The sequence below is a fragment of the Paracoccidioides brasiliensis genome (assembly GCF_000150735.1).
Source record: "Paracoccidioides brasiliensis Pb18 unplaced genomic scaffold supercont2.16, whole genome shotgun sequence".
NCBI lineage: Eukaryota > Fungi > Ascomycota > Eurotiomycetes > Onygenales > Ajellomycetaceae > Paracoccidioides > Paracoccidioides brasiliensis.
The window spans coordinates 299,936-326,681 of record NW_011371373.1 but is presented as its reverse complement, the minus strand read 5'-3'; the positions used below and the strand labels follow the sequence as shown (position 1 = coordinate 326,681).

General features: G+C 42.9%; 11 protein-coding genes across 11 annotated transcripts; 7 read left to right on the top strand and 4 right to left on the bottom strand.

Annotated features, from left to right (window-relative positions):
• Positions 1-1,771: 1,771 nt before the first annotated feature.
• Positions 1,772-3,185, top strand: PADG_08432 (uncharacterized protein; the record flags this gene model as incomplete). The annotated part of the gene is made up of 5 exons (XM_010765323.1): positions 1,772-1,956; positions 2,154-2,470; positions 2,538-2,765; positions 2,800-2,880; positions 3,091-3,185. Coding segments are annotated over 5 exons (906 nt in total), but the record flags the coding sequence as incomplete, so codon positions are not given.
• A 2,337-nt stretch (positions 3,186-5,522) lies between these two features.
• PADG_08430 (uncharacterized protein) lies at positions 5,523-7,782 on the top strand (the record flags this gene model as incomplete). Its single annotated transcript, XM_010765359.1, has 10 exons — positions 5,523-5,653; positions 5,722-5,759; positions 5,826-5,860; positions 5,921-6,151; positions 6,251-6,300; positions 6,472-6,807; positions 6,907-7,167; positions 7,228-7,326; positions 7,443-7,554; positions 7,657-7,782. 10 exons carry the CDS (start codon positions 5,523-5,525, stop codon positions 7,780-7,782), a joined length of 1,419 nt encoding a protein of 472 aa, XP_010763661.1.
• Positions 7,783-9,274: 1,492 nt separating this feature from the next.
• Positions 9,275-9,800, top strand: PADG_08429 (uncharacterized protein; the record flags this gene model as incomplete). The annotated part of the gene is made up of 3 exons (XM_010765322.1): positions 9,275-9,310; positions 9,375-9,450; positions 9,529-9,800. The coding sequence occupies 3 exons, from the start codon at positions 9,275-9,277 to the stop codon at positions 9,798-9,800; spliced, it is 384 nt and encodes a 127-aa protein (XP_010763624.1).
• A 1,965-nt stretch (positions 9,801-11,765) lies between these two features.
• PADG_08428 (uncharacterized protein) lies at positions 11,766-12,598 on the bottom strand (the record flags this gene model as incomplete). The annotated part of the gene is made up of 3 exons (XM_010765321.1): positions 11,766-12,271; positions 12,330-12,396; positions 12,563-12,598. The coding sequence occupies 3 exons, from the start codon at positions 12,596-12,598 to the stop codon at positions 11,766-11,768; spliced, it is 609 nt and encodes a 202-aa protein (XP_010763623.1).
• A 1,998-nt stretch (positions 12,599-14,596) lies between these two features.
• On the top strand, positions 14,597-15,290 carry PADG_08427 (uncharacterized protein; the record flags this gene model as incomplete). Its single annotated transcript, XM_010765358.1, has 2 exons — positions 14,597-14,671; positions 14,760-15,290. The coding sequence occupies 2 exons, from the start codon at positions 14,597-14,599 to the stop codon at positions 15,288-15,290; spliced, it is 606 nt and encodes a 201-aa protein (XP_010763660.1).
• A 250-nt stretch (positions 15,291-15,540) lies between these two features.
• Positions 15,541-16,392, bottom strand: PADG_08426 (uncharacterized protein; the record flags this gene model as incomplete). Its single annotated transcript, XM_010765357.1, has 1 exon — positions 15,541-16,392. One exon carries the CDS (start codon positions 16,390-16,392, stop codon positions 15,541-15,543), a length of 852 nt encoding a protein of 283 aa, XP_010763659.1.
• A 1,326-nt stretch (positions 16,393-17,718) lies between these two features.
• On the bottom strand, positions 17,719-18,896 carry PADG_08425 (polyubiquitin-binding protein UFD1; the record flags this gene model as incomplete). Its single annotated transcript, XM_010765356.1, has 2 exons — positions 17,719-18,606; positions 18,696-18,896. 2 exons carry the CDS (start codon positions 18,894-18,896, stop codon positions 17,719-17,721), a joined length of 1,089 nt encoding a protein of 362 aa, XP_010763658.1.
• Positions 18,897-19,670: 774 nt separating this feature from the next.
• Positions 19,671-21,056, top strand: PADG_08424 (uncharacterized protein; the record flags this gene model as incomplete). Its single annotated transcript, XM_010765355.1, has 1 exon — positions 19,671-21,056. One exon carries the CDS (start codon positions 19,671-19,673, stop codon positions 21,054-21,056), a length of 1,386 nt encoding a protein of 461 aa, XP_010763657.1.
• A 341-nt stretch (positions 21,057-21,397) lies between these two features.
• PADG_08423 (RuvB-like helicase 2) lies at positions 21,398-22,951 on the bottom strand (the record flags this gene model as incomplete). The annotated part of the gene is made up of 3 exons (XM_010765354.1): positions 21,398-22,348; positions 22,422-22,868; positions 22,943-22,951. 3 exons carry the CDS (start codon positions 22,949-22,951, stop codon positions 21,398-21,400), a joined length of 1,407 nt encoding a protein of 468 aa, XP_010763656.1.
• Positions 22,952-23,556: 605 nt separating this feature from the next.
• PADG_08422 (uncharacterized protein) lies at positions 23,557-25,062 on the top strand (the record flags this gene model as incomplete). Its single annotated transcript, XM_010765353.1, has 1 exon — positions 23,557-25,062. The coding sequence occupies one exon, from the start codon at positions 23,557-23,559 to the stop codon at positions 25,060-25,062; it is 1,506 nt and encodes a 501-aa protein (XP_010763655.1).
• Positions 25,063-25,876: 814 nt separating this feature from the next.
• PADG_08421 (uncharacterized protein) lies at positions 25,877-26,529 on the top strand (the record flags this gene model as incomplete). Its single annotated transcript, XM_010765352.1, has 2 exons — positions 25,877-25,969; positions 26,053-26,529. The coding sequence occupies 2 exons, from the start codon at positions 25,877-25,879 to the stop codon at positions 26,527-26,529; spliced, it is 570 nt and encodes a 189-aa protein (XP_010763654.1).
• Between the last annotated feature and the right edge of the window lie 217 nt (positions 26,530-26,746).

The window sequence follows — 26,746 nt, the reverse complement described above, 5'->3', positions numbered from 1 at the left end:
AAGCGAAGCCTAACCCTAACCCTAACCCTAACCCTAACCCTAACCCTAACCCTAACCCTAACCCTAACCCTAACCCTAACCCTAACCCTAACCCTAACCCTAACCCTAACCCTAACCCTAACCCTAACCCTAACCCTAACCCTAACCCTAACCCTAACCCTAACCCTAACCCTAACCCTAACCCTAACCCTAACCCTAACCCTAACCCTAGTGATGATGATCACTCTGACTGTTGAGATAACCCTTCTGAAAACATCAATTCCATCAAAGTTGTAAATATTCTGCACAATTTCATAATTCTTTATTGTACAATCTATTAAGATAAATCATTTATATAAAATCTTCAAATTCTCACACTGAGCTTACTGATAATCATATTTGTATTGTTTTTAATTCTAAATACTATTATATAAATCTACTCAGCATTCTTTTATAATAGTAGAACTACTGAATTCATACTTTGCAAATAGTAGATTGATTATTTCTCATACAGTCACAATTCAGAGGAACTGATCTCTCTCACTCATAAAGATTATTCATTAAATTAGATCTACTCTGATCTTCATCTTATTTCTCTATTTTGTTCTAACTTCTTTCTCATTTCTTTTCTTTTTTTTATTCTTTAAGAAACTACTAGAGCTGTATTCAATAATATATCTGTTACAATTGTAAAGGGTTAAGCTCTAAGAACTAGAGGCTAGTCCTCCTATATAACAAGGACGAATTGCTTGAGAAAGGGAAGAATAGAATGAGACGAGAACTCGAGCTTAAGCAAGCTCGCGTAGCATGATCACGTGCGCACGTGCAAACGATAGCTAGGCTGAGTCAGCCAGCCAGAGCGAATCTAGGGGTTCAACCTCTTATACAATACAGTATAGCAGCAATTAATTTTTATAAATTAATTTTTATCATAGTTATAAAAAATCAATATAAAACTTTAAGATTTATAATAAAAATAATAAAATTGATAACATGCAACAACTGCAAATCAGCATTATTTAAAGAACTGAAATAAGAAATAAAGTATATTTAGAGAAGCAGAGCAACTAAACTGCAGAATTAAATTAAAAGAATAGAAGTAAAAGTGTGCTGCAACAGAACTAAAATAAAAAAAATCCAGATAAAAATTTTGAAAATGTGTCACATAATGTGTAAAACAAATGCTCAAAATCAATTTTTTTTTAATTATATTAGATATAGTTATAGTTAGAGAGATAGTTTTCCTTGTTAACTTATCAAAAAACAACTTAATCCCTAGTTTATTTACTTTATCAAGACTATTAATACTTCTACTATAATTTGGCTTTTGCTACTTTTTAACTATTCTTTTTATTCTTGGGTCTACACAAACTTTATTCTACTCCGTACAACATCTGCCATTTCATTCTTTTTTAATATTCTTAACTCTGCAGGTAACCTTGTGACACCTACATAAATATCCCCATCCGCTAACAACCTTGAGAAGCTATATCTTCAGAGCACTACACTAAGATCCTTCGATACGCCGTTACCCATAATCAGAGTGGGGATTCATGGCTACCTGTTGTGATCAAGCTGAGGATCATAAGGTTTTACCAAACTCAAAAACTATCCTCAATTCATCGCGATTTCCCCTAATTTCGCCAGTGGTATCAGCTCTTCTTCACAGCTCGTGCTGTTGGCTTCCTGTGAGTCCCCCTGGTTAATTCTATCCTTATTCTCAACTAGAGTGGAATGGACGCCCATTGTTCTAATCTACGGCTAATACCTCATATTGCACATATTGGTGAAGACCTTGCTTGATTTTTTTTCCTTCGGGTCCGCCTCAGCTTCCCAGTTCCAAACTGTTCGACCCTTTTTCTTCTGGGCAACGCTTCTTATTCTTGCGGAAAGCATCCGTAGGAACGGTTTGGATCGCCGGGCCTTCTTCCGCATCACTATATCAGGCTTCTTTCTTGCGTTGCCGCAGGTGTCACAGTTCACCAAACGAGCTGCGAACCAAGGGGCGAACCATCGGAGCTGCCACTGATCGGAGGAGCAACTTATGATTGACATACTGATTTTCAGTTTTCAGTGAAACTTTCTTTTATGTGGATTCTGAAACACTTCACTGCGATGGGAATTTCTCCCGTGGGATTAACTAGAAAACCTACTTTTCATTGGGGGCAATTCAGGGGTGGATATTTTCATTGGACCAAATCGCTCTATCACCTTCAACCGGGCTATACACGTCTAGGAAAGCTGCGAATCACGGAAGCACGTTTGCCATACCCCAACCGGTGTTATCACAACTTGAAGCCGAACTCTCCCACAAACTCTCCCACGTCTCCCTTTGACCTACAATTTTGGTCATCTCGCGTTATTTGGAGAAGAGCACTACTCAACACCTTGCGTTGTCTAATTGGCTGCTCGATTGGTGACTTTTCCTCCATGTGGTTTTTACAAGCGCAGTACCCGGACCTGGCTGTTGAAGCTATTATGGGAGTCTCGAGTAAGCTAATCATTAATATATTTGCTATTACACCATTATTAACTGCCTTTTTTTTTTTTTTTGACAGTGGCAACTGGCATTGCAAGCTCCATATCCCTCGAGACAGTTTTACTTAAGCTAGGGCGAGATAAATTGGGTTGGGCACAGGCTTTTACAACGGCAGCAGGGATGAGCATGATTTCAATGCTAAGTATGGAGGCAGTTCAGAATATGGTGGACTATCAGTTGACAGGTGGAGTTGTCACACTTTCAGACCCTTTCTTTTGGACTTCTGCTGTGTTGTCTATGGCCGCAGGTTTTCTTGCACCTCTCCCTTACAATTACATCAGACTACGAAATTACGGGAAGGCATGCCATTAATACTAAGGGTGACAATCCTATTCACTTGGGTAACCTGGGAGGTATGGGAGGTATGTACGGACCATAAATGTGCTGAACATAAGAAGCACCCCAAAAATGGCAACGTCCTATCTATGGCGCGGAATTGTCCTTATATAGTCCTTTGGGCCGGTATGACTAAACCTCGAAAGTACAATTTCTTCATTTACAGAAATCTTCCAACCCCAAAAAATTCCCCAATACTCCTTGAAGCTCTTTGTATTATGTTCAACCTATATTAGGTTGTATTATATGTGCTCAGGGAAAAGGTTTTACAAAACATTGTCACAAACCAACCATCCTATCAATGGATGAATCAGCTGCGAAAACTAGTTAATGATATTCAACATGAAGAAATATCAACACGATTATCTCCAGGTGAAAATTTTCATGTCCAGGACAAGAACATCAAACATACCAAGAAGAGTCATCCTTTATTTCTACCAGAGGATTGATATTACCATTTCACGAAAGTTTATAGGGATCAGGCGCAATTGGTATTTGAACTTTTACTTTGAAATTTTAAAAAGATTAACTAGCAAGTTAAAAATGTTTTTAAATTTCAATCATTTGCTTTACTTTAAATAACCAATCTACTTATTGCAGACATACATCATCTCTATTTATTTCCAATACAGTAGAATCTTCCTGATATCCAAGGTAATCTCATACCCTTACCTGTGAGGCTAAAATAGAGAACAAATTGATGCGGTGGAAGTACATAGAACTGTAAGGGCTCCAGTTTAGGTATTTAGGGAGTTGCTTGAAGTGATGCTGCTGAATGATCTTTTTGGATGACAACTGCGAGTGAAGTCCATGGTCAGAGGTCATTTTTTTGGGAAGACTTTGGGCGAGCGGGGCTAAGAGCAACCTGAGTGCGAGAGGGATTCTACGTAACACAGCAACGGTCAGCTTTCTCTTCCCAAAATACAGGCACTGAATCCCGTATCCAGTTGGGAAATAAACCAAAACACAAATCCAATATTACAAGTCAAGTAGAACATCAATACAAAAAACAAATCGACACCTGATGCCTCTGCATCGGTAAACGAGAGTGATTCCCTACAAAGTCGTTGCTTAGAATGGCTCCGGTTATGCGAATACTTCCCATCTTCAACCCTGGCTGGATATCAACCCACCAACAGATTGCATTAGATAGTTAACCAGGAGACTGCTCTTCCACGTATAGAAGCCATTGCAACTTCATTTCCAGGACAATGCCTGCAGCCTGAACCTTCTTATATCAAGAATCAACTACGTAGTTAACTAAAATACAGAATGGCAAATAACCTTTGGCTACCTATGCATCCGCAGCTCTAATGTCATGAATAACCTTATTGAATGCTTGAATGCTTGAATGATTGTTGATGTTGGTTTTCTTTCAATGACGACGGGATAAATACTGGGGGGGATGTCTTACCAACCAGTCAATTCTGCTTCGCCCAAACCCAGCCGAATGGCAACTGGCTGGGATGATTCGCTCCATTCTGGTGACTAGTGTCAACCTGAAATATGGGGATTAACAGAGACTGTTAACTAGATACTGGTGATTGATTAGTTAGGCCTTTTTGCCATGTAAGTTCGAACAATCAGTGCCCCTAATCACGTGCCTCCCATAGTTATATAAATTAGTCACTGAGATAACTAACGAACTGGCACTTCAACTTCAACCAACCCACCAACATGGACACGAACCTCGGTCACGAAGTTAACTCCCGAGGTCAACTACCCCGGATATCCTAAACATTTAGAGAATGTGTGGAGAATGTCTGGCAGAATGTAAATGTAATATCTTCGAACCAACAAAACAACATCAAAATGAACCGAACACCCCCAGTGCTGTTGACACTAAAAATTAGGTAGCATCAATCTCGATATTGACGCTATTGCGGTTGACACCTCTTGGGTTGTAAGGTTCAGTTATCATGGGAGTAGGCAGCGGCGGGGAACTGGGTCTTCCCTATCTCTGACCCTGAATAAGGTGTGGAAATTTCTTTCACTTTTGCTGATGAAACCTCAGTGATGAGCCCCCTGTTATAACTGAAGAAAATGAATTCCTTTTCATTATTTATTTCTTCCTTTCCCTCTTTCTTTCTTTTTTTTTATTTTTTTTTTTTCCATTATGTTCTGTGGAACAGGTCTGAATACTTGGACTGATGGCTCAAAGCGCTGTGATGCGGAGAACAATCAACGGCGTTCTAATCCTTGCATCCGTGGCAACATTTTCAATTCTGCGCGGTCAGTAAATGACATTTCGCCCTTCTAGTGAGACCTAGGAGCCCAGGAGTTTGGGGAGCTTAATGACTTCATGGAAGCTCTGGTGGACCTTGTCATTGCTCAACTCCACTTTTCAGTTCCTACCCCCCTTAGAAATTTTGGACCTGTTTTGTCGCCAGACGCCTCTTTCCCCCGCAATCCTAAGACTCCATTCTGATTGCCGAATACATACGCATCAATAATCGGAAAGCGATGGCGTAGGCTCCTATGTTTTAGGACCACTTCAGAAAGCCCCTCTGGCTATTTCGTTGGAGGAGTATTTATTGAAGGGATGCACCGCCCCGTCAGGTTTATCCAGTTGAGAACGTCTTTGCATCTCTTCTCGTATATCTACGGATCTGCTTCGTTGAAATATCTGCAATTGCTACTTGGCTTTTACGCGACATAATAAACCGCAATGGATGAAAAGACAGTGATCTCATCCAAGGCCGGCTCTGCGTCCGCTGTTGAATATGTTGACCCCATTTACCCTCAGGACGAGGAAAATTTTATGACGGACGAGATGAAAAGAAGACGCCGCAAAATTTAGTAAGCTGCTGCCTTCTGTATTCTCACGTTATGACCAATTCAAGAACAGCTGCTAACACACCTTGAAGTCGAAGGGTTGATCTTCGAATGATTCCGATTTTGGGTGGTGAGTGCCCTCTATCACCTCCTTCTGGCGTTGATTGGTGGGCCTAAAGTTCTGTTCTTTGCATAGCGCTATATGCGATAAGTGGTATCGACAGGACCAACGTAAGCTTGTCCCACAGTTCTGCTATTCTACGGGCAGAAAACAAACAGATGATCCTTTAGTTATCGGCCGCTCGCGTTGCTGGAATGCACAAGGACTTAGAGTTCCAATTTGGGGAACGCTATTCGATAGTTCTGTTGGTGTTTTTCATCACCTACTTCCTCTTCGAGATCCCGAGCAACATTATCCTCCGGTCAGTCGGAGCCGCCCGGTGGCTGTCATTTATTGCTCTGAGTTGGGGAGCTGTCATCCTTGGTGAACATTATTTCCAGCGTCCGGCCCCAGAACACGTGGTCTAACTAACCAGATTTGCAGGCGGCGGGTTTTCAAAGTCATGGACGGTTTGTTGTTGCTTGCCTGGTTTTGCTTATTCATTCTAATAAAACTGTTAGCACATGCTCGTGGTTAGACTACTTCTCGGGCTGTTTGAAGCTGGTTTCTTGTAAGCTTTTACTCCCGAGTCTGTGTTTTCATCCCCAACTCACTAGTATACAGCCCAGGCTGCATGTATTTGATAAGCTGTTGGTATCAAAGATACCAGGTCCACCAGAGGTAAATACTACATTCTTTGATTGTCCATAATATGAGTTTCTCTCATTTTTGACTCCTCTAGGATTGCGTGGTTCTATTCCATTAATATTGTCGCCAACGCGTTTGGCTCACTGCTTGCATATGGCATAATCCGCATGGAAGGTCTTGGCGGCCTTCGGGGCTGGAGATGGATCTTCGTTATCGAGGGCTTAATTACCTGCCTTCTTGCAATATTGGGCTACTTCCTTATAATTGACTTCCCAGATAAAATAGCAGGATTTAAACGCCCCTTCCTGACTGCTGAAGATGTTGAAGTCATCAAAGCGGGCCTGAATCAGGATCGTGCAGATGCCGAACATGATCCATTTACTGGAGTGAAAGTTTTTCAAACTTTGTGTCGCTGGCAACTCTGGATTTAGTAAGTCCGCGACTGCCTCTTCCCCCTTACACTCTTTTGTCTGTTTAGATATTACGGTTCATGATTCAGCTCATAACACATCCTGACAACGGCCGACAGTTCTTTGCTGTTCATGTGCATGGCCATTGGGGTGTACGGCTATGCGTACTTCTCCCCTGTAATACTTCAGGGACTAGGATATTCTACTGGCAAAGTGTTTCTTTTATTAGCACCACCAGCCCTGGTTAGTGTACCAGTTGCAATCATAGTTTCATATTTTGCGGACAAGACGAGAATGCGAGCGCCCTTTATCGCTGCCTTGGCGGTCATGTGTACAGTCGGATATATTCTCATAGCATATACAAAGCAAAACGGTGTCAAGTAAGTGCCCTTTTGGATCAATTACGAGTGGTCAAAGGTATCTAATAAATTTTTTTTCAGGTATTTCGGGGTATTCCTAGGGATAGCTGGAGCGAATGGATCTCTTCCCGCAATTCTTGCATGGCAGGCAAATAACATCAGAGGTCAAAGCACCAGAGCGTAAGTACCTCCATTCTTATTCTGCACCACTCTCTCCATAAAGCAGTGGTCACGGTAATCCTGCTGGTTTTACGTCTTTTTTGGAGTGAGTTTTTAATCATTTCTCTGGAAAATAGTGTAGCCTCTGGCCTTCAGGTTGCTTTTGGTGCTATTGGCGGTATCTACGCCTCCCTTACGTTTATGGAGAAGGAAGCGCCGAGTTATCCTTCTGGGCTTTGGGCAGGTGTTGTAAGTTTGCTTAAAATTCGACTTAAGTTTCAATATTTTAATCACAAGGTCTACCGTCATTCTACTCACTAACGTGATGTCTTCCGGTTGAAAATTGGATAGGCCGCCCAATTGTTTATAGTTGTCGCATGCGTTTTTATGACTGCTTTCCACTATATCCAGAACAAAAAGGCTGACCGTGGCGAAATTTTAATTGAATCTTTGGAGGGCTTTCGGTACACCTACTAACCTGCTCGGTGAGTTTGTGGAGATTTATATAGTGTTGCAATGTTGCTGCGCCCAATAAGAGCAGAGTGAAGTACCCTGATATGCAATGGAACCAACGTGGTCAGCGATTGCATTGAGGGCCGAATTTTATCCTCAAGACATCGTTGCTCGATTCCCTGCCTTCAATTTCCCCACGCTTCCCATATTTGTAATTCAGCATTTGTGTTCACCCTGAGCAGCTCTATCAAGCCAAGTACAGGAATTTCTACATCGTGCTCCGAAAATAAACTTCAATCTTGTGTTAAATAGAGCATGTTTCTCCTCATCTCTTCCACAAACTATTTCTTATCTTTTTATATCATGTCAGTTTACTAGTCAGAAAATCACTATGAGGTCTTCAGAGTCTTTTCCTTCTTACTAATCACTTTCAAATCTCCAATGTTCATAATAATAGTGGCGTTGAAAAATATTCATTTCTACTAAGATTCATAAGATGACACCATCGTCGTACCCAAAGGGGATGCACCAGTTATGAATGAATCAGAGACCGCGTGAAAATCCTGTTGCTCAGTTTGCATCTTCTTGACGTTGGGAAGCTCCTTTCCTCTTCATTCTTCCCGTTCCAGCAACCCGAGACTAACTTCATCTAGCTACGGTTTTGAACAAAGAATATGTTGTGATTTGGGAGATAGTGAAAATTGATAATGAACGCGAAAGTTGGGGCCAATTCGCTTTCAGCTCACTATCTCTTCGATAATTAGTGCATCTCTCCTTCGTCAATATGTCACTATTGTCAGGGACCGACAGCAATGCGTTCGGAACCCATGGTAACTAACTACCTAGTCGCACCGCTCCACGGCGTATGATATGGTCAGCTGCAGGTGACTTTACTATTCCTCGATCAAACAGAACCTCTTAGTTAATTCGCACACCGTATTAGTCAACGACCACCTTTAACTCTTACCAGATTGGCATATTCCAATGCGGTTGTGTGCTCGAACATACGTAGAAATCTTATCAATTTTGGAGTGAATATCTTAACTTATCTTCTTGCAGTATTGGGGAGCATACCCAGCACTCTTAGTTAACTAGCTACACCGCAATAGTTAACTAGTTAACTAACTAACTAGTTAGTTAGTTAATCAATGGCGGTCTGCTTTTAATCTAGATTTATTGTATGAAGAGCTGGATATGAAAGGTCCCCTCCCAACGGGAGCTTATCACAAATGTCCAAATAGCTCATTTGCAGAAGCTTCCCGATGTTAGACAAGAACACCCCACCATAAACCAGTGAATAAAAATGGTATTTTATTATTTTATTTTAAATCTCTTCCAAGGGGTCTCCCTCCCTAAACACTCTCAAAAACCAATTCCTCCAACACATAAATATCTTCCACCGTTCTACATCTGCAATCATTGGCTTCAGGACCTTGACCAACTCTCTCTCTTCCCCCAACAAAAAATAGAAATCCATTACTTCACAAATTACATTGCTTTTAGCATTATTGTCAACATGCCCATGACATGGGATGCTCCTACTGATGCAAAGGTCTGTGCGATTTTTTAGCTCTCCAAACTTGCACTATGATCTGATACAACTAGCATCGCTTAAGCTATTGCGAGGAATCCTGAGGTATGCGAAGCTCGGGAAAAAAGCCCATGAAGAATTGGCGGCATACATGGGCCTTGGTAAGCAACAAGTCATCATCAATTTCATTTTTTAGCGTAGGTGACTATGTATATGGTTCACGGCTAATTTATTTCCAGAATGCACTGCAATTGCAATAAAGAGACGCATTGAAAAGCTCCAGAGCTTTGGTTTTAAAAATCAATTGGGAACATCGAGTGTATCTTCTCCGTCGCCAAATGGGAAGTTCAACAATTCCCCAAATCATACCTCAGCAAATGGAGCATCTGGATCAAGTGTCAAGGAAACAAGGAAGCGCAAATTAACGGTTATAAATGATAACAGTGATGAAGATGAAAGTCGTAATTCCCATAGTAAAAGAATCAAATCCGAGAAAATGGGGAAAGAATGAATGATGAGAATTGGAGACAGGGTAAACTAATATGTCTAATACAAGCACTTTTATAATAGAGAATGGAGTACAGTGCTTCTGAAGCCATTATTCAAGCATTGATTTATGGCTACCTTGATTCTCATTCATATTTTTTTTTTTTTCATTTTAAGAAGGAAATCAGAGGAAGGAGAAGACATATATGTTCAAGTGAGCTCATGGCCCATAGTTGTTCCTACACAGTGCCTAGTTAGTTACTTTAAATTAAGGGGTTCTGAGAGCAAGCAATTTACCCAGGTAACTAACTAGATAGTCATGATGAGTTAACTATCATAATTACCACTATGAAAGTTGTTAAGCATTTCAGCAATACTCCATACTAGTAGTTTGTTAGCTAAAGTATCTTTGCGCAGAAATAGAAATAAAGGTACACAACAATAGTCATTCAACACATGTAAGTGAATATATGATGTGTTGATGAATCTTACTTTAAATTCAAAATATTTTCAAATCTTTCTTGAATTATAACCCACTTCTTCAATCAACCAGGCCAGTGGTTTTGTTCTTTCATTCTATTGCTTGTTTAAGATATTTACTGCTAGCATATCTGTGTCATTTCAAAGTGTTAAGTTGTTGAAAACTTTCCCCCGCAATAGACGCCGGAACGATGTCTGTCAAGATGAAATGAGATGCTGCAACAGAAGCGAAACTATGAATATTCAATAAACGTACAGACAGTGTGAATATGATAGACTTCGAAAAGTCAAACTTCAACATTTTGTAGAATTTTTACTAATAGTTCACCAGCTTCTAAAGCAGATAAGCAGATAAACATAAATGCGAAACTGGAAAAGAAGAATCATGAAGACCTCACCAAAATATATGGTACATATATCAATGCTCGTGCATTTACTAAAACACCCCTTTACCACTTCCACTCCTGTAATATGACTAGAATATATGTTTTAATATTGCATCAAAGATGTGCTTCCAGAGCAATTAGGGAACACATTGCGGAAATGCAAAAAGCCGCCTGAGGAGTCCGGGAACTCTGCACCATCTACTCCCGTGATGGTCGTGATCTCTATCCCTAAAGGAATGACACCGAGCGAGAAACTTTCAAGCAGAAAGTGGAAGAATGCAGATAACAATCGATCAGACTATTATCATAGAGAAAATCAAATCTGAGGGTTTGAGTGCGGTTGAGGCAACTAGGTATAGATTGGCAAGGGATTCAATCAGCTCACATTTCTACTTATGGAGGAATTCCACGTTCAGTGTCATTAAATGACCTACTTCCATGTATCCAAAAATAAGGAAATATCAGAATGAGACAATTTATTGTTCACGGCGCAGCCTTCTGTAGCTCTGGAGGTGAAAGGGAAATCTGTAACTACCTTGGCCACCTGCTAGTTAGTTAACTAGTTACTTTTGGGTCAAAATTAGATATTTAAGGGTGTTCGAAATTCCGAATTGAGAAATTAATCTCAGCATTCATGTAAAACCTAGCATAATCAAAAGTAAATATCGAACATCAGAAACAATGTGGTAGAGTTTTTCCAAACTAGTTACTAGTTAGTAAGTTACATCTGTGCCCGTTTATGTTTCTACAAGTAACTAATAGTTAACTATGTTAAAATTAACCATCCTGAGTGGTATGTTTGCATATCGCGAGACGTTCTAGTTACCATAATATGATGGCACAAACCGATTAATGAACACAGTGTATAAATAAAAACCTAAAGTCATTGTAGAAGGTTTTAAAACTTTAATTTACGGTGGGAGCAGCTGAAATTGGCTATTTATTTCTCCGCTGTCTACCTAAAAAGTACCACGCTCCTTTCCGAGGGTCAAGGTGCGTCCCTACAAACAGAAATAAAGCAAGAAGGCAAAAATCACGAGCAGATAATGCAACCCAAATTCTGGCTGAAAAAGAATAGAATAAAAACACTACGATGATTCGCCAAACACCTAAAATTAATCGACTTAGGCGTACTCAGGCAGGTCAATCGCATCATCACGAACCTGAACTCCGTTATAGCCATTGTCGACTTCTACTTTTGACGGATGGATAAATTCGCTGTTGCCGCTTTCATACTGAGAATCGTCATCTGTCCCTTCAATGTATGTAACGATTCCAGCCGGGAGGGGCGGGACAACTCTGGCACTCTTGGAGGTAGTGCGCATAGTATGAGGAACCCTCATTTCATCCATTGAAGAATCAGAACAGTCAATCATTCCATTTTTAATCTTAATGGTGTTAGAGGTGGGAGACACGAATCCTTCAATTTTGATGTTTTCCTTGTTGTCTGATGCGGCATCTCCACGCTTTCGCTTTGCGGGGGTACGGTTATGGAAGGCTGGGGTAGCTAGCTTCTTCCTAGGAGTAGAAGTGGGTGTTGCACCATTGTTGTTTTTGATAATGGATTTTATTTTAACCAAGCGCTCAGTAATTGCACGAGGAGTAGGCTTCGCCTTTGGTTCGTCACCAGCTGGCTGAAGTTAGAATCCACGAGAGATATAAGGATTTGGGGGAAGAGAATCCTATACGCCATGCATCTGAGACTCTTTCAGTATCCACTCTCAAATCATGAGTCTCAATAATCTTCAGGAGAAGCTAGTGTCAACATTAGCATATATGACTGACATTGTATTAGAGATAAAGGAGAGAAGTTCAGAATTAAAATAGATATCACAATTATAAAATTGAAGAAAAAGCAACAAAATCTTGGGGAAATCAGAAGCATTGATGTAGTATGAATATATGATCAAGTTATTCTTACCTGTTGGTCCATTTCTGCATTCCACTTGACGGGCATTTTACAATGTGCAAGAGATTCCACACAAAGTTTGAGGCTGTCAGAATTGCTAGAGGAAAAGAAGAGATGATAATTAGAAAGAAGGCCTACAAGAGTAAGATAGCAATGGGAAGAGAGCGGAATTCCACACCTTTAAAAAGAGGTAAACTTGTAAAAGTAGCAGGATGCAATATAAAGTGTGAGAAGTAGAAGGCAGAGTGGCCACAGTCACTACAAAATGCACAGAAGTAAAGAGATGAGTGAGGTGGGAGAGAGATAACTAGTCAAGGAAAAGGGGTAGTGTTGTCAAGATGAAAAAAGGCTAGGCTGAGAGAAAGTATATGTAGGAGAAAAAGGAGGGTTGTGTTAGTGGAACAAAATGAATCTCATGTGTTGCTGCCAAATATAATAGTAAATGCAGATAGTTTATTCTTAAAAGCTGTAGAAAATGTAATTAGAGGAAATTAATAAAAGTAACTATAGTCAATCATCTCGGCAACACATGGGGCCAATGTCAGTTGTCCTAAACCGCAGCGAAAAGGGAAAAAGAAGAAGAAAAGAAGAAAGGAAGAAGAAAGGAAGAAGAAAAGGAAGAGAAAGCTATTCAGGAATAATCCATCTATCCCCAGGGCTTTACCTGTTCCTGGGCAGACACATCTCATTATCTCGACACAGATCGCCCGCACTTCTTGACACTTCCCTTATGCTTATTCAAGGTTAAGTTCCGCAGTCCCCACATCAAAAGTTTGGGTCATCCCCGCAGCCTTATTTCTCGCTTACAGGGGCTCAGCAAACCTTACTTCAACCACGCTCAATTCCCTACTCAATCACTGTAATCACTCTTCCATCTCTGGCTGTGTTTCTGTCTGCGGACAACATGGGCCCAGGTCGATGCAAGGGCACTGCACTCAATCACATTGGTCTTGCATTCATGATTGCAACAGAAGCGGTGTGCCAGTTGAGGAAATGCATGCTTTCTGATCTGATGTGTCACTTCAAGTCAACAATTCCCAACAGTTCATCATCAAATGCAACAAACCTGAACCCTGCTGGCCATGCTGCATTAGTGTAGTTAGCCCAAGTCAAGTTGATTACTTCCAAAAGGTCATTCCCCATTTCTTATTTATTATCATTGTCATGATGATCTGTGTTAATTATATATTTTCTCATCAATACACTCTTCAACCTGGTCTGTAAACTCTCTAACCGCAAATTTTATGTTTCAATAAGCAAAATATAGCACCCAACATTGTTGACCATTAGATGAATGGTACAATTATGCTGCACGTCCACTCCTGATAATATCTATTATCACAAAGATCAGCAGCTGTTCCAACAAGAGCGACACAGCATCTAGGGCAACCTTAGTCCTTGATGCCAATAAGTTTTTAGCGTTAAACTGCCAAACTCACACCACTTCTTTCAATGAATTCTCGACTTTTATTGGTTCAATATGAATATCCAACAGATTAAACAGCGTCATGGGGATAAATGTGCCTAAAAAATGGTGCCAGCAGCTTGCCCACTGGTTCCTGCAAGAAATGATTATATGAGGCAATCAAGTCATAATGAAAATGCCTGTTGACTCATAGAGTAGCATAGGTTTATGGGAAATCTTTTGAGATGTCAATTTTAGATATGTTGCCTGGACTAACTACACATTTATAACACATTTAAAACACTTTGAAACCCCCGATCATTATTCTACCCTCTGATTTTACCTTCAGGTACCATGTCAATACAACACATATCACTTCGCCTCTCCTAAAAATTTCTCTGTCTACTCCTGCTTTTTGTAAAGTATTTGACGTGCGGATAAGAGTTCCTTGTTTTGTGACTTGAACATTACCCCCCCCCCCTTAACACACCCTCTTCTTTGAGCCAAACAGCACCATAACTCCAAACTTTGAGTGAGTGTATTTCTATATCTTGAACCCTGTAGTTCGTAGTCCACTCAACCTAATTCTTCAATAACTTCATTTACATCTACACACAAGGTAACTCAACCGGTTCAGGAGTATGGGCATCACTTGGGATAAAAAGGCAATCGAGCGGATTATCGGCGCATTGTTGGTAGCTCATCCAGGTTTTACTGTATGTATTAATTTCCCTTACTCCTTCCCCCAATGCTGAACTTTGTTCTCTGAGGAACTTTCTGCTAATCGGAGGGACACATCTATAGCCTGACTACAAAACCATGGCTGTTTACTTTGGCCAAGGCGCCACTTATGATTCCATGCAAGGTCGCTTTCGTGAATATCGCAGAATTGCCGAAAGCATGCGCCAGGAAAATCCAGGCTCCAAAACACCCCTTCGCCGCACCCCTGGCAGTGGCCGTGTGAGCAAGTCGACTTCCAGTGCCAAGCATAATCAAATGCAGACCCCAATAACACCCTCCAAATCTGGCAAAGGGAAACGCGGATATGGCATTTCTGATGCAATCTTGATTGAAGAAGAATCTGATTGTTTCATCAAAACTGACAATGGTCTTTCCCTTTTTGAAAAAGCCGCGGCAAACAGTACAGCAAACCTGGGGATGAAGAGTGAAAACCGCTTCACTGATACCAATAGCCCCAGAGACGACTACAGCACTGCTAATGAGTTTTTTTCGGGATTGGAGAATGCAGAGGCCCACACAGCAGACGGATTCCAAGTTGAGGCGTTTTATAACAAAGATGTTGGGGGATATGTTGAGTGTGATGATGCTGTCTAATCCAGGTTGCTTGATTTGTTTCCAGTAAATGATGTATATACTGTATATCTTGACAGGATAGCCGTCAGGATATACCTGATATGGGGCGTCAAAGAATGAGCTTCTGAAGGCACAGTAGGCACTCTAAGATGAGCTTTTATAGTTTCAATAGATGCCACGATGGCGACTACATCTAAACTTCTTTTCATTCTTAGAAAAACAAAAACATTTAATTAATGCAAAATATCAGGTTGAGGGATGGAGGTATCGATTACTCACTGTCTATACTATTTTGCAAGATAAGACCCATTGCCAGTTTCCAATATCGTTCGGGATCTGCTCGCATGTTCCCTACGTGAGGAGCATCGAAAATTTCAGTTGAAACACGCCATCCCTTCCCCGTTGCCTCAGCCGCATGCTCCTCTACATCCTTCCAGTAAATGAGCTCATCAACCTTCGAATAGACATAACATCTTGCCGCCCTGATACTGATAAACTTTGGATTATTTATCAAGTCCCTTGCAGCCTCTATTGGAGGAAACACTCTCTTAATCTTATATGCGGCCCAGAAAGTTACCAGGGCAACCCAAATAAGACACATCCCCAATATGCGTGCAAGAAAAAGATTTGGCAACGCATATGAGAATGCTTTGGCCCCACGAGCAAAGGTACTTCGCCCAGGTGCACTGTCAAGAAGCATAGATTTGATTGGCAGAGGCTCCCCGGTGACTTCGCGATATTCAGCAGCTATATGGTGTAAAGTGACTATTCCACCATTAGAGAAGATGTGGAAGTGCAGAGGCCCATTATTAGAGGTACGCAGTGCACTGATGAGGGGGTTCACGCGCATGCGTCGCGATTCGTTCGAGGACTTGAAAAGAAAATCGGTGGACGTGGTTGTCATGCAGATAATGCGGGCATTAGGAAGGATTTTGATATATTCTTGAACAAATTTTGCAGCATGGCGGGGCACAGCATCCATCCAGAACAAGAGGCATATTGTTGGAGGCGGTGATTCGAGTGATGATGGTGTTGAAGTTAGTCCGTCTCGCAGATATATGGCTGGGGATAATTTTGAGAATGAGGCAAACAGATCACTGGGGATTTCCGCTGTGGAGGCCATTATGGATGTCTCTGTCTATCAAAGGGCAGCTTGTTCAATCTTTCAGTCCCTAGCGAGAAAAATGTTCGACTACTTCTCACTAAAACTTGAAAAACTGTGTCGTCTAGCAAGTTATATAATCTGTCCAGAAACATAGAATTCAACTTCACTTGCTGGATACATTGTCAGAAGCAGCTCAACCACCTCCAAAAAAATTTGGATCATGAAATTAAATTAGGCTATCTCCGAAATGATGTGGAGTTAGTGTCAACATTCACGGCAGAGTCGGAGACTTTATTCAAGATACGGCCGATAAATTCTAACAGCACGCTGGTTGGAGCATAAAGTCACTTGTTGAGGATAATGAACTAGCAACCCCACAGAGATATGGGTGGCTTTTTTCACAGCTTTTAACTTCCATCTGATATTGAATGCTCAGGAAGCTTCTAAACATGGATATGGTCGAAGACCCAAGAGAACTACGTAACGTAAATCATCAAATACACCGACCTTCACGGCAATATACCAAAATCACAGGCAGCTACGCAGTCACTAAATCATTGATATCTAACTTCCAGCCAAATCTCTCCCGGGCCCATATAAAAATACATCTCTCCGTCATGAACCGAGGGTCATCCAGCACGGCAAAGAGGCAAACGCCTTCTAATATCAGCAGTGATCTTTTTGCCAGAGCGGCAGAGAGCCATACACCATTAGCTCCAGAAAGATAAACAGCTTAAGATGTCGTGTGGGTGAAGTGCGATTGATGAACAAAGCCAGAACTGATGGTGTACTTATCGTGTAATGGATAACAGGTCCAACAATGCTAGAGCTGGCCCAGGCTCTACAAAACGGCTTATCTGTACTAACTTCGCCAGCTATGGCGGGTATAGCAAATTAACTAAGAGGAGCCCTCAAAAAAAAAAAAAAAGATAAGAAGAAATGGAGCCAGCAAATTCTCGAATCCCATGTTAACATCTCTGAAGTAAAATTATCTGCTGCGATATCCAGGCAAATTCCACAGTGATATATGAAAATACTGTCGCCGCCAGAGTTTCACGCCGGCACCAACGGAATAACAGAGCATGGCAAGCTTGCTAAAGCCCCAAAACTAAAGGGATTGAAATAGCGTATATACGAAATCGCCAAATCCCATGGCCCGCAAAATATGCCCATGGCTTCATCCCTCTAAATATATCTATTGAGTCCATAACTGCTGTCATCCTGGGCTGTTCCAGGCATTCAAAGACCTGAGTCCTGATGTAAAATCTAATTGACATATCGTGTTAGCACCGGTGCTGATAGTTGCGAGATGCAAAATAGCTCGTTTACGTTTCTCGACTGGCTCTATGTCCCCCAAAGCGTTCGACCTGGACCCCTTCCTTTCGGATCTCTATCGCCAGACTTCACCTTGCTCTCGTAATCATGGCCAGATACGGGGGTAGCTGATCCTCCAATCGCGGCCCCTTTCCTTTTTGTACCACCGCGTAATGTTTGGCCAACGCCTTGAAATTTTGGCCCCCCGTCTTCCTCCACTTTATCCTTGGCATCTCGCTTATGTACTGGATTAAGTGCATAGCCAAAAAATAGCTTCCCAGGTGGTAAGCGGAGTGGTTGAGGTGCCTTCGTTCGCTGATTGGGGAGCGGTAGTTGTGGAGCATTTGGAGATATGGCGTCAACTGGAGTGGATGCCTTGGGGGTCTGGCCCTTGCTCCCTTTTTTAGCGTTCAATCGTTGGCCACCAAGAAGGAAGTTGGAGAAAACGGCTTTAGCACCCTTTGCTGCGTCTGTTGACTCAGGAGCAATAGCAGCGTAATTTATCGACTGGGCCATCGTACCATGGGAATGTAATACTCCACCAGCGGGGAGGCCCCGGGCGCCTGCACTTTGTGGAGTACTAGCACCACTTGAACGTTTCGGCTCCTCATATCCAACAGGCGTGGCGAAGTCTACTTCAAGATCAGTTTCCAATACCGATATAGCATTCTTGGAATGTTGAGGTTTCGTTTCGAGCACAGCCATTTCGTATATCTGGTCATTATATGAGAAGGTGAAAATGTCGCCTTTGGTGAGACATGAGAAATTTCGGAACGCATTTTCTAGAACAGCTTTGGGGTCACTAATGTCGAGGAAGGAAGTTGACTGGGCTTGGAGTTTGATGTATCGGCCTGGAGGAAGGTCGGTTGACTTTACTTGTACGAAATCTCCAGGTTCGAGGAGGAGGGTTTGCATAAGCTAGCGGTTTTGAAAGCGTGTAGTTAGCATGCTGCGTGGATTCCATCTTCATCTGGCCAACGACTAGAAATAATGAGAAATAAGCATACCCAAAAAGGGAGATATATTTTGCCTTCTTCCGCAATAAATTCCAGAACGCCGGCATGAGTCATCCGATCTCGTTGCCCGTTGTTTATCTCGAATAGCATCGGATATGTGATGTGAAGCCTTGTAAGCTTGTCGAGCGCACTTGGAGGCATGATAACTTTGCCGCCGTGGTTAACATTCTCCCGTTCTGGTCCCGGGAGCATGGCAACAGGATAGCATCGATAAAATTCATCAAACCGCCTGGGTGAGTGCCCTGGATGTCTCATCAGGGTCGGATGCAAGACACCCTCCATTGGATCCTCCCCTTCGTACCGCCGTCCGTGATACTTTTATTTCCAGACGTTATCTCTTGCTCTAGTTTAAACGGTATTGGGTTGGCAATATAACTGGGCTTACCATGGAGAATACAATGGTTTTGCCAGTCCCTTGTTAGCACCTGGGAATACAACGGATAGTTATCTGTACCCCGTTGTGCCAGGAGACCTTTGGCTCAGGCAATTAGTAAGATTGCCTGGTTGTTCAACGTGAGAGGTTCAAATTGGCGTGAGAGATAGCGGAAAGGGATTTCAGGAGGAGCACAAAAGGGTATTGTTAAAAGCTCTGTCAACTTTGCCTGGTCTGTCAATGTTGACGTTGTAATTAACTATTGGTTGTAATAGGCTGCAATCCCGCTGTATCCGTTTGATGAAGATGGTTTGTCCTTTAGGCAAGCTCCCACTGCTGACTCAGCCTAACATGGCTGTGACGCAACATATGGGGAGGGATGTTAGTTATTCCGGTTAACTAAGTTAAACTAGCTAAGGTACATACAATCTCCAAGAGAGAAGAAGAAAAATAGAGTTACTAGAACAGATGTACGGGAGTATAACATCTATTGAGCGCTAAAAACCGCCGCATCTTTGGTCCTTACTATTTTTTTATTTTTTTTGTTTGCCCTGGCAACAAGCTCCCTACCCTGTCAAGCGTCCAGCGGCGCAATGGCGACCTCAATTCCCGGCCGTTCAAAGCGGGCTGGGGAAGACTTCGCGCGTACACATCACATCGAAGCAGATTCCGATTCGGTCGGGCCCTCCTCATTAAAAAAGCCTCGTTTTGATCTACGTAATCCCTCTGCGCTAGCCGCAGACGCCCTAGAGGAAGACGCGGTGTTGGATGCAGACGAGATCGGTCATCGCGGCCAACGTGTGCGGAGAAACGCTGTTAACATCGAGGGATATGATTCTGATAGCGAAAATGAGGGGTTTGACGCACGCGCTGAATCCAGAGCCAGAGCTGAGAAAAGGAATTCAGCAGGGAACCCAGATGACATGTTCGCTGAACTCGAGGATGACTTTGCCTCTTACAAAGGCGACGACGCTACCACAACGGGTACAAAGAAGCAAGTGCGATTTCTGCGGGACGATGAAATTGAGGGACAGGTAGATAATTCTCATGCTGGAGGTACCGTTTCAATCGATTTAGATACCGTTGGTAAAGGGAAAGAAGCGGAGCGAGACGAAGACGGGGAGAGCGAGAGCGAAGTTGATGAGCAGGAGCGAGCCGCTATAGCACCAGACATGGACAAGGAGCTAGGGGCGGGTGGAAAGAAGACACACGTTCCCCTTTTAGATGCTTTCAATATGCGCGCAGAACAAGAAGAAGGACGCTTTGACGAGGCGGGAAACTTCGTTCGAAAAGCCGTGGATCCAGATGACATTTATGATACATGGCTAGAAGGCGTTTCGAAGAAGGACATGCGAAAGGCTAGGGAAGCCGCTGAGAAGAGAGAGGAGGAGCGGCGAAAGGTTCAACTAGAGCAGGATAATCTGCTTACAGCAGATATCTTGGGCACGCTAATAAAAAAAATGGAACGGGGCGAAACCATTTTGGAAACCCTCGCGAGGTTGGGGAAGGGTCACAAACATAAGCCTAAATGGCAAACCAAGAACAAAAATAAGCATAACAATAGTAAGAACGTAGAACAAGATGAGAGAATGGGCGAAGATCCTGCCGAAGCAGCCAGGAAACGTGCTATTGAAGATATCACCGGCGCCGCAGACGTTCTGCTTAGTCGAGGCCAAACAGAGATATATGATGCCGAACGGGAGCTACTCATGCGTCTGTACAAGCGGGAGACTGGTGAAGACTGGGTTGATCCCAACCCAACAGTGGAATCTAAATGGGAGTCCACTGTGGGCGAGATGGATACGCCTCCGTTGTGGGAGTATCGTTGGTCTGATTCACGCGACGGAGGGGAACCGCATGGCCCTTATGAGGCATCCATGATGCAATCCTGGAATGCGGCGGGTTATTTTGGGGAAGGGGTTGAATTCCGGAAAGTTGGGAGCGTGGATAGTTGGACATCCGTGGCAGATTTCACTTGATATCCCCTTGCCGATTGATTGTTTGCACAAATTGCCCTGTATACTAGAAACCCAGGGTAATCTCATACTCTCCTTGTTTGAGTACGAATTTACGACGTGAACTGATATATGGATATTCAGAAGTATGGAATTTTGTTGATTCAGCTGGGTTAAAGTGGAAAATTTCCCCAGTTCGCCATCCTATTAATATACAAAGTATAGCGGTCATAATATTTTAGTTCCAGCAACCCGGTTCTCCAAAATCAACCGTGAATCACGAACCCAACGGAAAAGAGAAAACAAAACGAAAGAGCAAGGAAAAATCCACCAATAAAAAATGAGAAAAGGTTTAGGAAACAACCCTAAGATATCTCCATGGCATCACCATTAGAATACGTAAAAGTAACGTCCCCTTCTTCGCCGATAAACCGCTTCTCAAACTCGTTCACGAACTTGACACTTCTCAGTGGATCAAGGAAGAGGTGGAAACTTCGCTGTACGTCTTCGAGCCCAACCTCCTTTGACTTGCGCTTCTGGCTTAGTAATTTGGAAGTCGCGATAATATTACTAGCATATCGCAAGCCTGATTCCTGTCCAATCTTGGTCAATAGCGCAAGCGCATCAGGGGTTAAGTCAATCTCCTCCTCATGGGCTCGGACTGCTAAAATTTGCTGGATCTCATCTTTGGTATATGGCTGTGTGCTGACAATGACGACTCTGTCAAGAAAATCGAGAGGTAATCCGTGCGGAGACCGATATGATGTGCCGCGTATCCTTGCATTTCCACGATTGCTCGCCATGATAACGATTGGGGCTAACTCAGCTTCCAAAGCTCGGTTAATGTAGGAGAAACATTCAATATCAAGCATATGGACTTCATCGATGAACAATACGCCGGGAATAATTTCCGCCTTCCCTTCCTCCTTCCATTCGCCGACTTTAGTATTGATCTGATCCCGCACCTCGCTCCTGATCTCGCCCGTATCCCCCGAGAATAATGCCAAAAACCCTTGTGTCCTCGAATTAATCACGTCAATCTCGTGGAGACTGACAGTGTGTACTATCTCCTTCCGGACTTGTAGTTCTCCGTCCGGACATTGGACGAATTTCGTATCTGCTCCCATCGCATCGTAATCGCGGGACCTGGCATAGGAGCGGCCCAGCTTGGTGATTTTGCCGGAGGCCTTATCGATGGAAATTACATCTCCAGCAACAACACGTTCCTTTGTCATTGAATCAATCATTTTCGTACCCATGTCGTAGATCGTCTCCATATCGGTGGTTTTTATTGTAAGTTTGCCTTGTTTATTACCCTGAGAGAAATCAAGTTTAGTTGTAAACTTCCCAAAGGTACAATGACGGAAGGGGAATTGAATTTTATCATACCCCAGTTAAAGCCCGGTCTATTTGAATTTCCACAACTTCTCCTTCTATTATCTCGCTTTCCTCCTTTATTCTGACTCCAATAGACTTGCGAAATGCCTGAGTAAGCGCTTCCGTTTTTGACATTTCCAATGAGAAGATCTCTGACGATGCGACCATGGTAAAGGGAACGTCAGGCCCCAGAGCCTGTGCCATTCCCATCGCAATTGCCGTCTTCCCAGTGCTAGGAGGTCCTGCAATTAGAACCGCGCGACCTGCAATCTTTCCATCTTTGACCATCTGTAAAATGACTGCCGCCGCTTTTCGGGCTTTCTCCTGCCCGACAAGGCCCTGAGAAGAATGACGGGGTTCGAGAGTGTCAGCATCAACTCCAAGGCCTCTGATGTGGGAGTGCGCAGCGACCAGGTTTAGGCCCCTGAGCTCCCTGCTTTCCGCAATGGTGGATATAGCCTAGTGATCAAATAAGAGTAAGACTGTGAGGTAGCAATAACAATTGTGTTGGTATACACGACAGGAGAACTCACTGCAGCCATGGCAGGCGAGACAGCACGCAGGCAAACAATCAATTAACTCGATATCCCACGTAATTACAAATACCGTTGGATATAAACCGTGTTTATCTGTTTCGTCAAGAGTGCTAGCAAGTCCTGGTCTAAGACTCTAATTGCTTTTGTTGAAAATAAGTTTATTGCTGAATGAAGTGAATCTGGACACCCATTACTCAGCAGCCTGCCAATTAGTTAGCCGCGAGGCGCGGTAAAGCGGATCAATGTTTGGCCGCCCACTCCCAGCTAACAACCAGGGAACTTCTTTTGGTTCCGCGTCAACCTTTTGAATGTTCCTCGCAAGACTTTCTCAACATACAGATCCATTACCTTTATTTAACGAGTTTCCTTAATCCCAGGAACTCTTGACTGGACGAAGAAATTGTGTTTTAACCATTTGCACTTGTCCTTTCTCATATTTTTCTCTTAACCTCACTCAGTCTAGTTCCACCCGACATCGCGTGAAAGTGGGTAACTTAACTCTTCAACAAGTTGTTCCCTCACCAGATTCATAATTGAGCTATAGATCTGTCCAGCTCGTTGATGTTTCCCTGAATCTACCTACTTACAATCACCCAACCCAAACACCAGCTATGGTCTCCCCGCTGCTCTCCCCGGTTGTTAACAATACCGAACCCAGCCACAATGGCCCTCTCTCAAAGGATCCTCGTAAATCGAAACCAGATCCAATAAAATTTGATCCAATTTCTGCACTTAAGGAATTCGCATCCATCACTGCATCCATCACTACAACCTCTGGTGAGCGTGATAGATTGAAAAAGAGATCACAAGCTGAGGCAACTGCCCTCCGCAGAGCGACCGATCGAAACTTCAAATACCCATCGATTGCAAAACGACTCAAAACTGGGAAAGAGCAACTAGATAGTGAGCTTGCTAGAGTTGATGAAAAACTTCGAAGTTATGAGAAAATGCAAGATCATCTGATTAAACTCTTGGCCTCAAATTTCAACTCTGCTCAACAGTGGGCCGAGAGTCAGCTTAAGCCTGAAGATGTAAAACGGGATTTGAGTCAGGCAACGGCCGATATCGAGCAACGAATCAATTCCACAAATATAGAACTAAATAACGTGAAAGATGAATTGATCGCGAAGCATAGCGATCAGCAGAGCTCCCTTGGATCTATAATTACAGATAAAGTCAAGTCTATGGGACTAGAGATACTTGAGAAACAGCAACAACATATGGATTCATATATCTGTACGATTGCAGATGAACGCAAGCGGACAGAACTTTCGATAAAAGCTCGTGAGGAAGATCTTTCTAACCGGCTTGAAATTGTGGGTCGCAAAATCTCTGAACAACAGCGCTTGTGTAGTGTTTTGGGTGAAAAGTGGGATTCTCTGCCAGTTACAAATAATGGCACCACAATCGGCGCCGTTGCGGAAATAATGGGTCAAGTCCAGAATCTTCGACATGTTCAAGAGGCAAAAGACGAGGCCATCGCGGATGAACTTGACAAATTTGAATACAGAGTGGCTTCTATGGAAAACGAGTTAGCGAAATTAAAACAGATGGTGGGAAACAGCACTCAGCCGTCTAGTGTTGCTGTTCCTGCTGTAAAAGCTGAAATTGAGGAAATACAGCAGACTTTACATGGGGTAAATCAGTTCCTGGAGAATCAGTCACAAATACAGCAGGCACACCAAACCGCTCTCCATTCCCTTGAAACGCGATATAATCATCTTTCCACGGAACCAATTGTTCAGCATATGGTGGCGGCAATGCAGGAAATGTATCCTCATGCCAGTTCCGTGCAGCAAGAAATCGTCGGCATAAAGGAAACGACAAACAAACTGATCACCACAATCAATTCCATACGTGGCGAAATCCGCACTGCCGAGAATTCACGAACGGCTTTAGTAACCGATATGACCGCAGAAAGAGATCGAATGACGCATGAGATTGGCTATCTCCGGTCGAGAACAGATGCCCTTTCTCATGAAAACCTTCTGTCAAAGGTAGACGATGTTGAAAAACTTTTGAGATCGAGATTGGATGATGTTGAGAATGTTGTGGCGGACAAACTCGCAGCTGTCTTGACACGCCATGAGCAACTGCCAACATCCCAGAACTCATGAGATGCAATTGATTACTCTCAAGGTTACGCGAAACTCTCAACAGTGTATAGATGAGCTATCAGAGCATTATTCCCAGGAACCGCTGAAATTGCAGGGCGCGCTTTGCTTCATTGGGGAATGCAAGGTCAGGAAACAATAGTTTCAGGACTTTTTCCTCATCAACCAACAACTAAAATTACGTCATTTTGGTACAACTACCTCTAGGATGCTATGCATAGCCCTAACATACTTCAGTGTGTTTCGGATTTATTTGTCCCCTTCTATGGACATACCCTCCGAACCGACGTTTCCACAATACTATCGCCAAAAGCAATTGCTACGGATCTATGCGGAACACCCAGGCTTCATTTTCCACTAATTACCCGCATATAATAACGCGTACAATCTTCTTTTCTTAGAGAAACCTGCCCCTCCCCTCCTTTCCAAATTTCCCTTTATTGTGCGCCGGAGAGATTGTCTAAAATTTCAGTCTTATGTTTTAATGCAGGTAGCTGTGTTATCCGATACAAATGGCAGCAAGCATCCGATAGACTGACATATAGTGGAACTGCCTTTGTTTTATGTGCAAAAAGAAAACTTAGCATTCAGGGTATCTAAGTTGCAATTAATTCTTGGAATCAGTTTTATCATTAATTCACTTATTCAACTACATCAGCCTTTGCTATACTTGAATTTCTTGATCACTGTTGCTTCTATCTTTTCGGGGGACTGTGAATACTCACAACTGCATCTCCAGTTCAACACTGCGACCCCACAATCTACCTCATCATCCTGACCACTGTCTCCAGTCGCGCGTTCTGCAATAGTTAGCAAAATGGCCAGCCTCAAAAGAAGCAAAACGATGCTGGCGGATGGACAGACCGCCAAGTTCCTTTATACAATATTAAAGCAACTGGACCTGAAATCAGTAAGCTCGTGACTGTTGTCCTGCCATCCTGATCTCTTTTTCTCTGCTACTACTGAAATCAAACCTCTCACACCACGTACTAGATCGACTGGAACCTTGTAGCATCGCAGCTAGAAATCACAAATGGCCATGCCGCTAGGATGCGTTTTTCTAGGTTTCGACAACACATGGAAGGAATCACCACCACCCACCGCACGCCGCGTCCTAAAAAGACCAAAGTTGACAAAACACAGTCGAAAAAGCAGCAGCAGTTCAGTGAGCCAAAGCAGGAACCAACCGCCAAAACAGAGCAAATGGTGAAACAAGAAACGGATATTGAATTGAATGACACATTTCTGCCGATGAAATATATGCCAGCGCCTGTTCCTGTCATAGAGCAGCAGCCTTTCTCCACAACGACTGTTGCACCCGGTGACCTTGCCCTTCCCTATCCGATCAGAAACCCAGTTATCAGGTTTTCGAGACCACCGCCAACCGCTGCAGAATGGAGCCGAATTAAGATGGAAAAAGAGGAGGGAGATGCGGCTTCATCGCCTGATGGGTTAACCAAAATTCAGTGAGAACAGCTATGTTGGAGAAAAGAACAACGTTGACATCAGACATGTCCTCAAGCATCAAACATTGATTCTACGGACCTTGAGCATTAGTGATAAAAGAAGCTGATAATTACAGAAGTTTTGTTTATGAATTGCTACTGCTATTCATGCCTTGCCTTCCACCGCTGCATAACAATTGACCCCCTCCTAGCTAAATGCATATGAATACCCAGATCTTCTA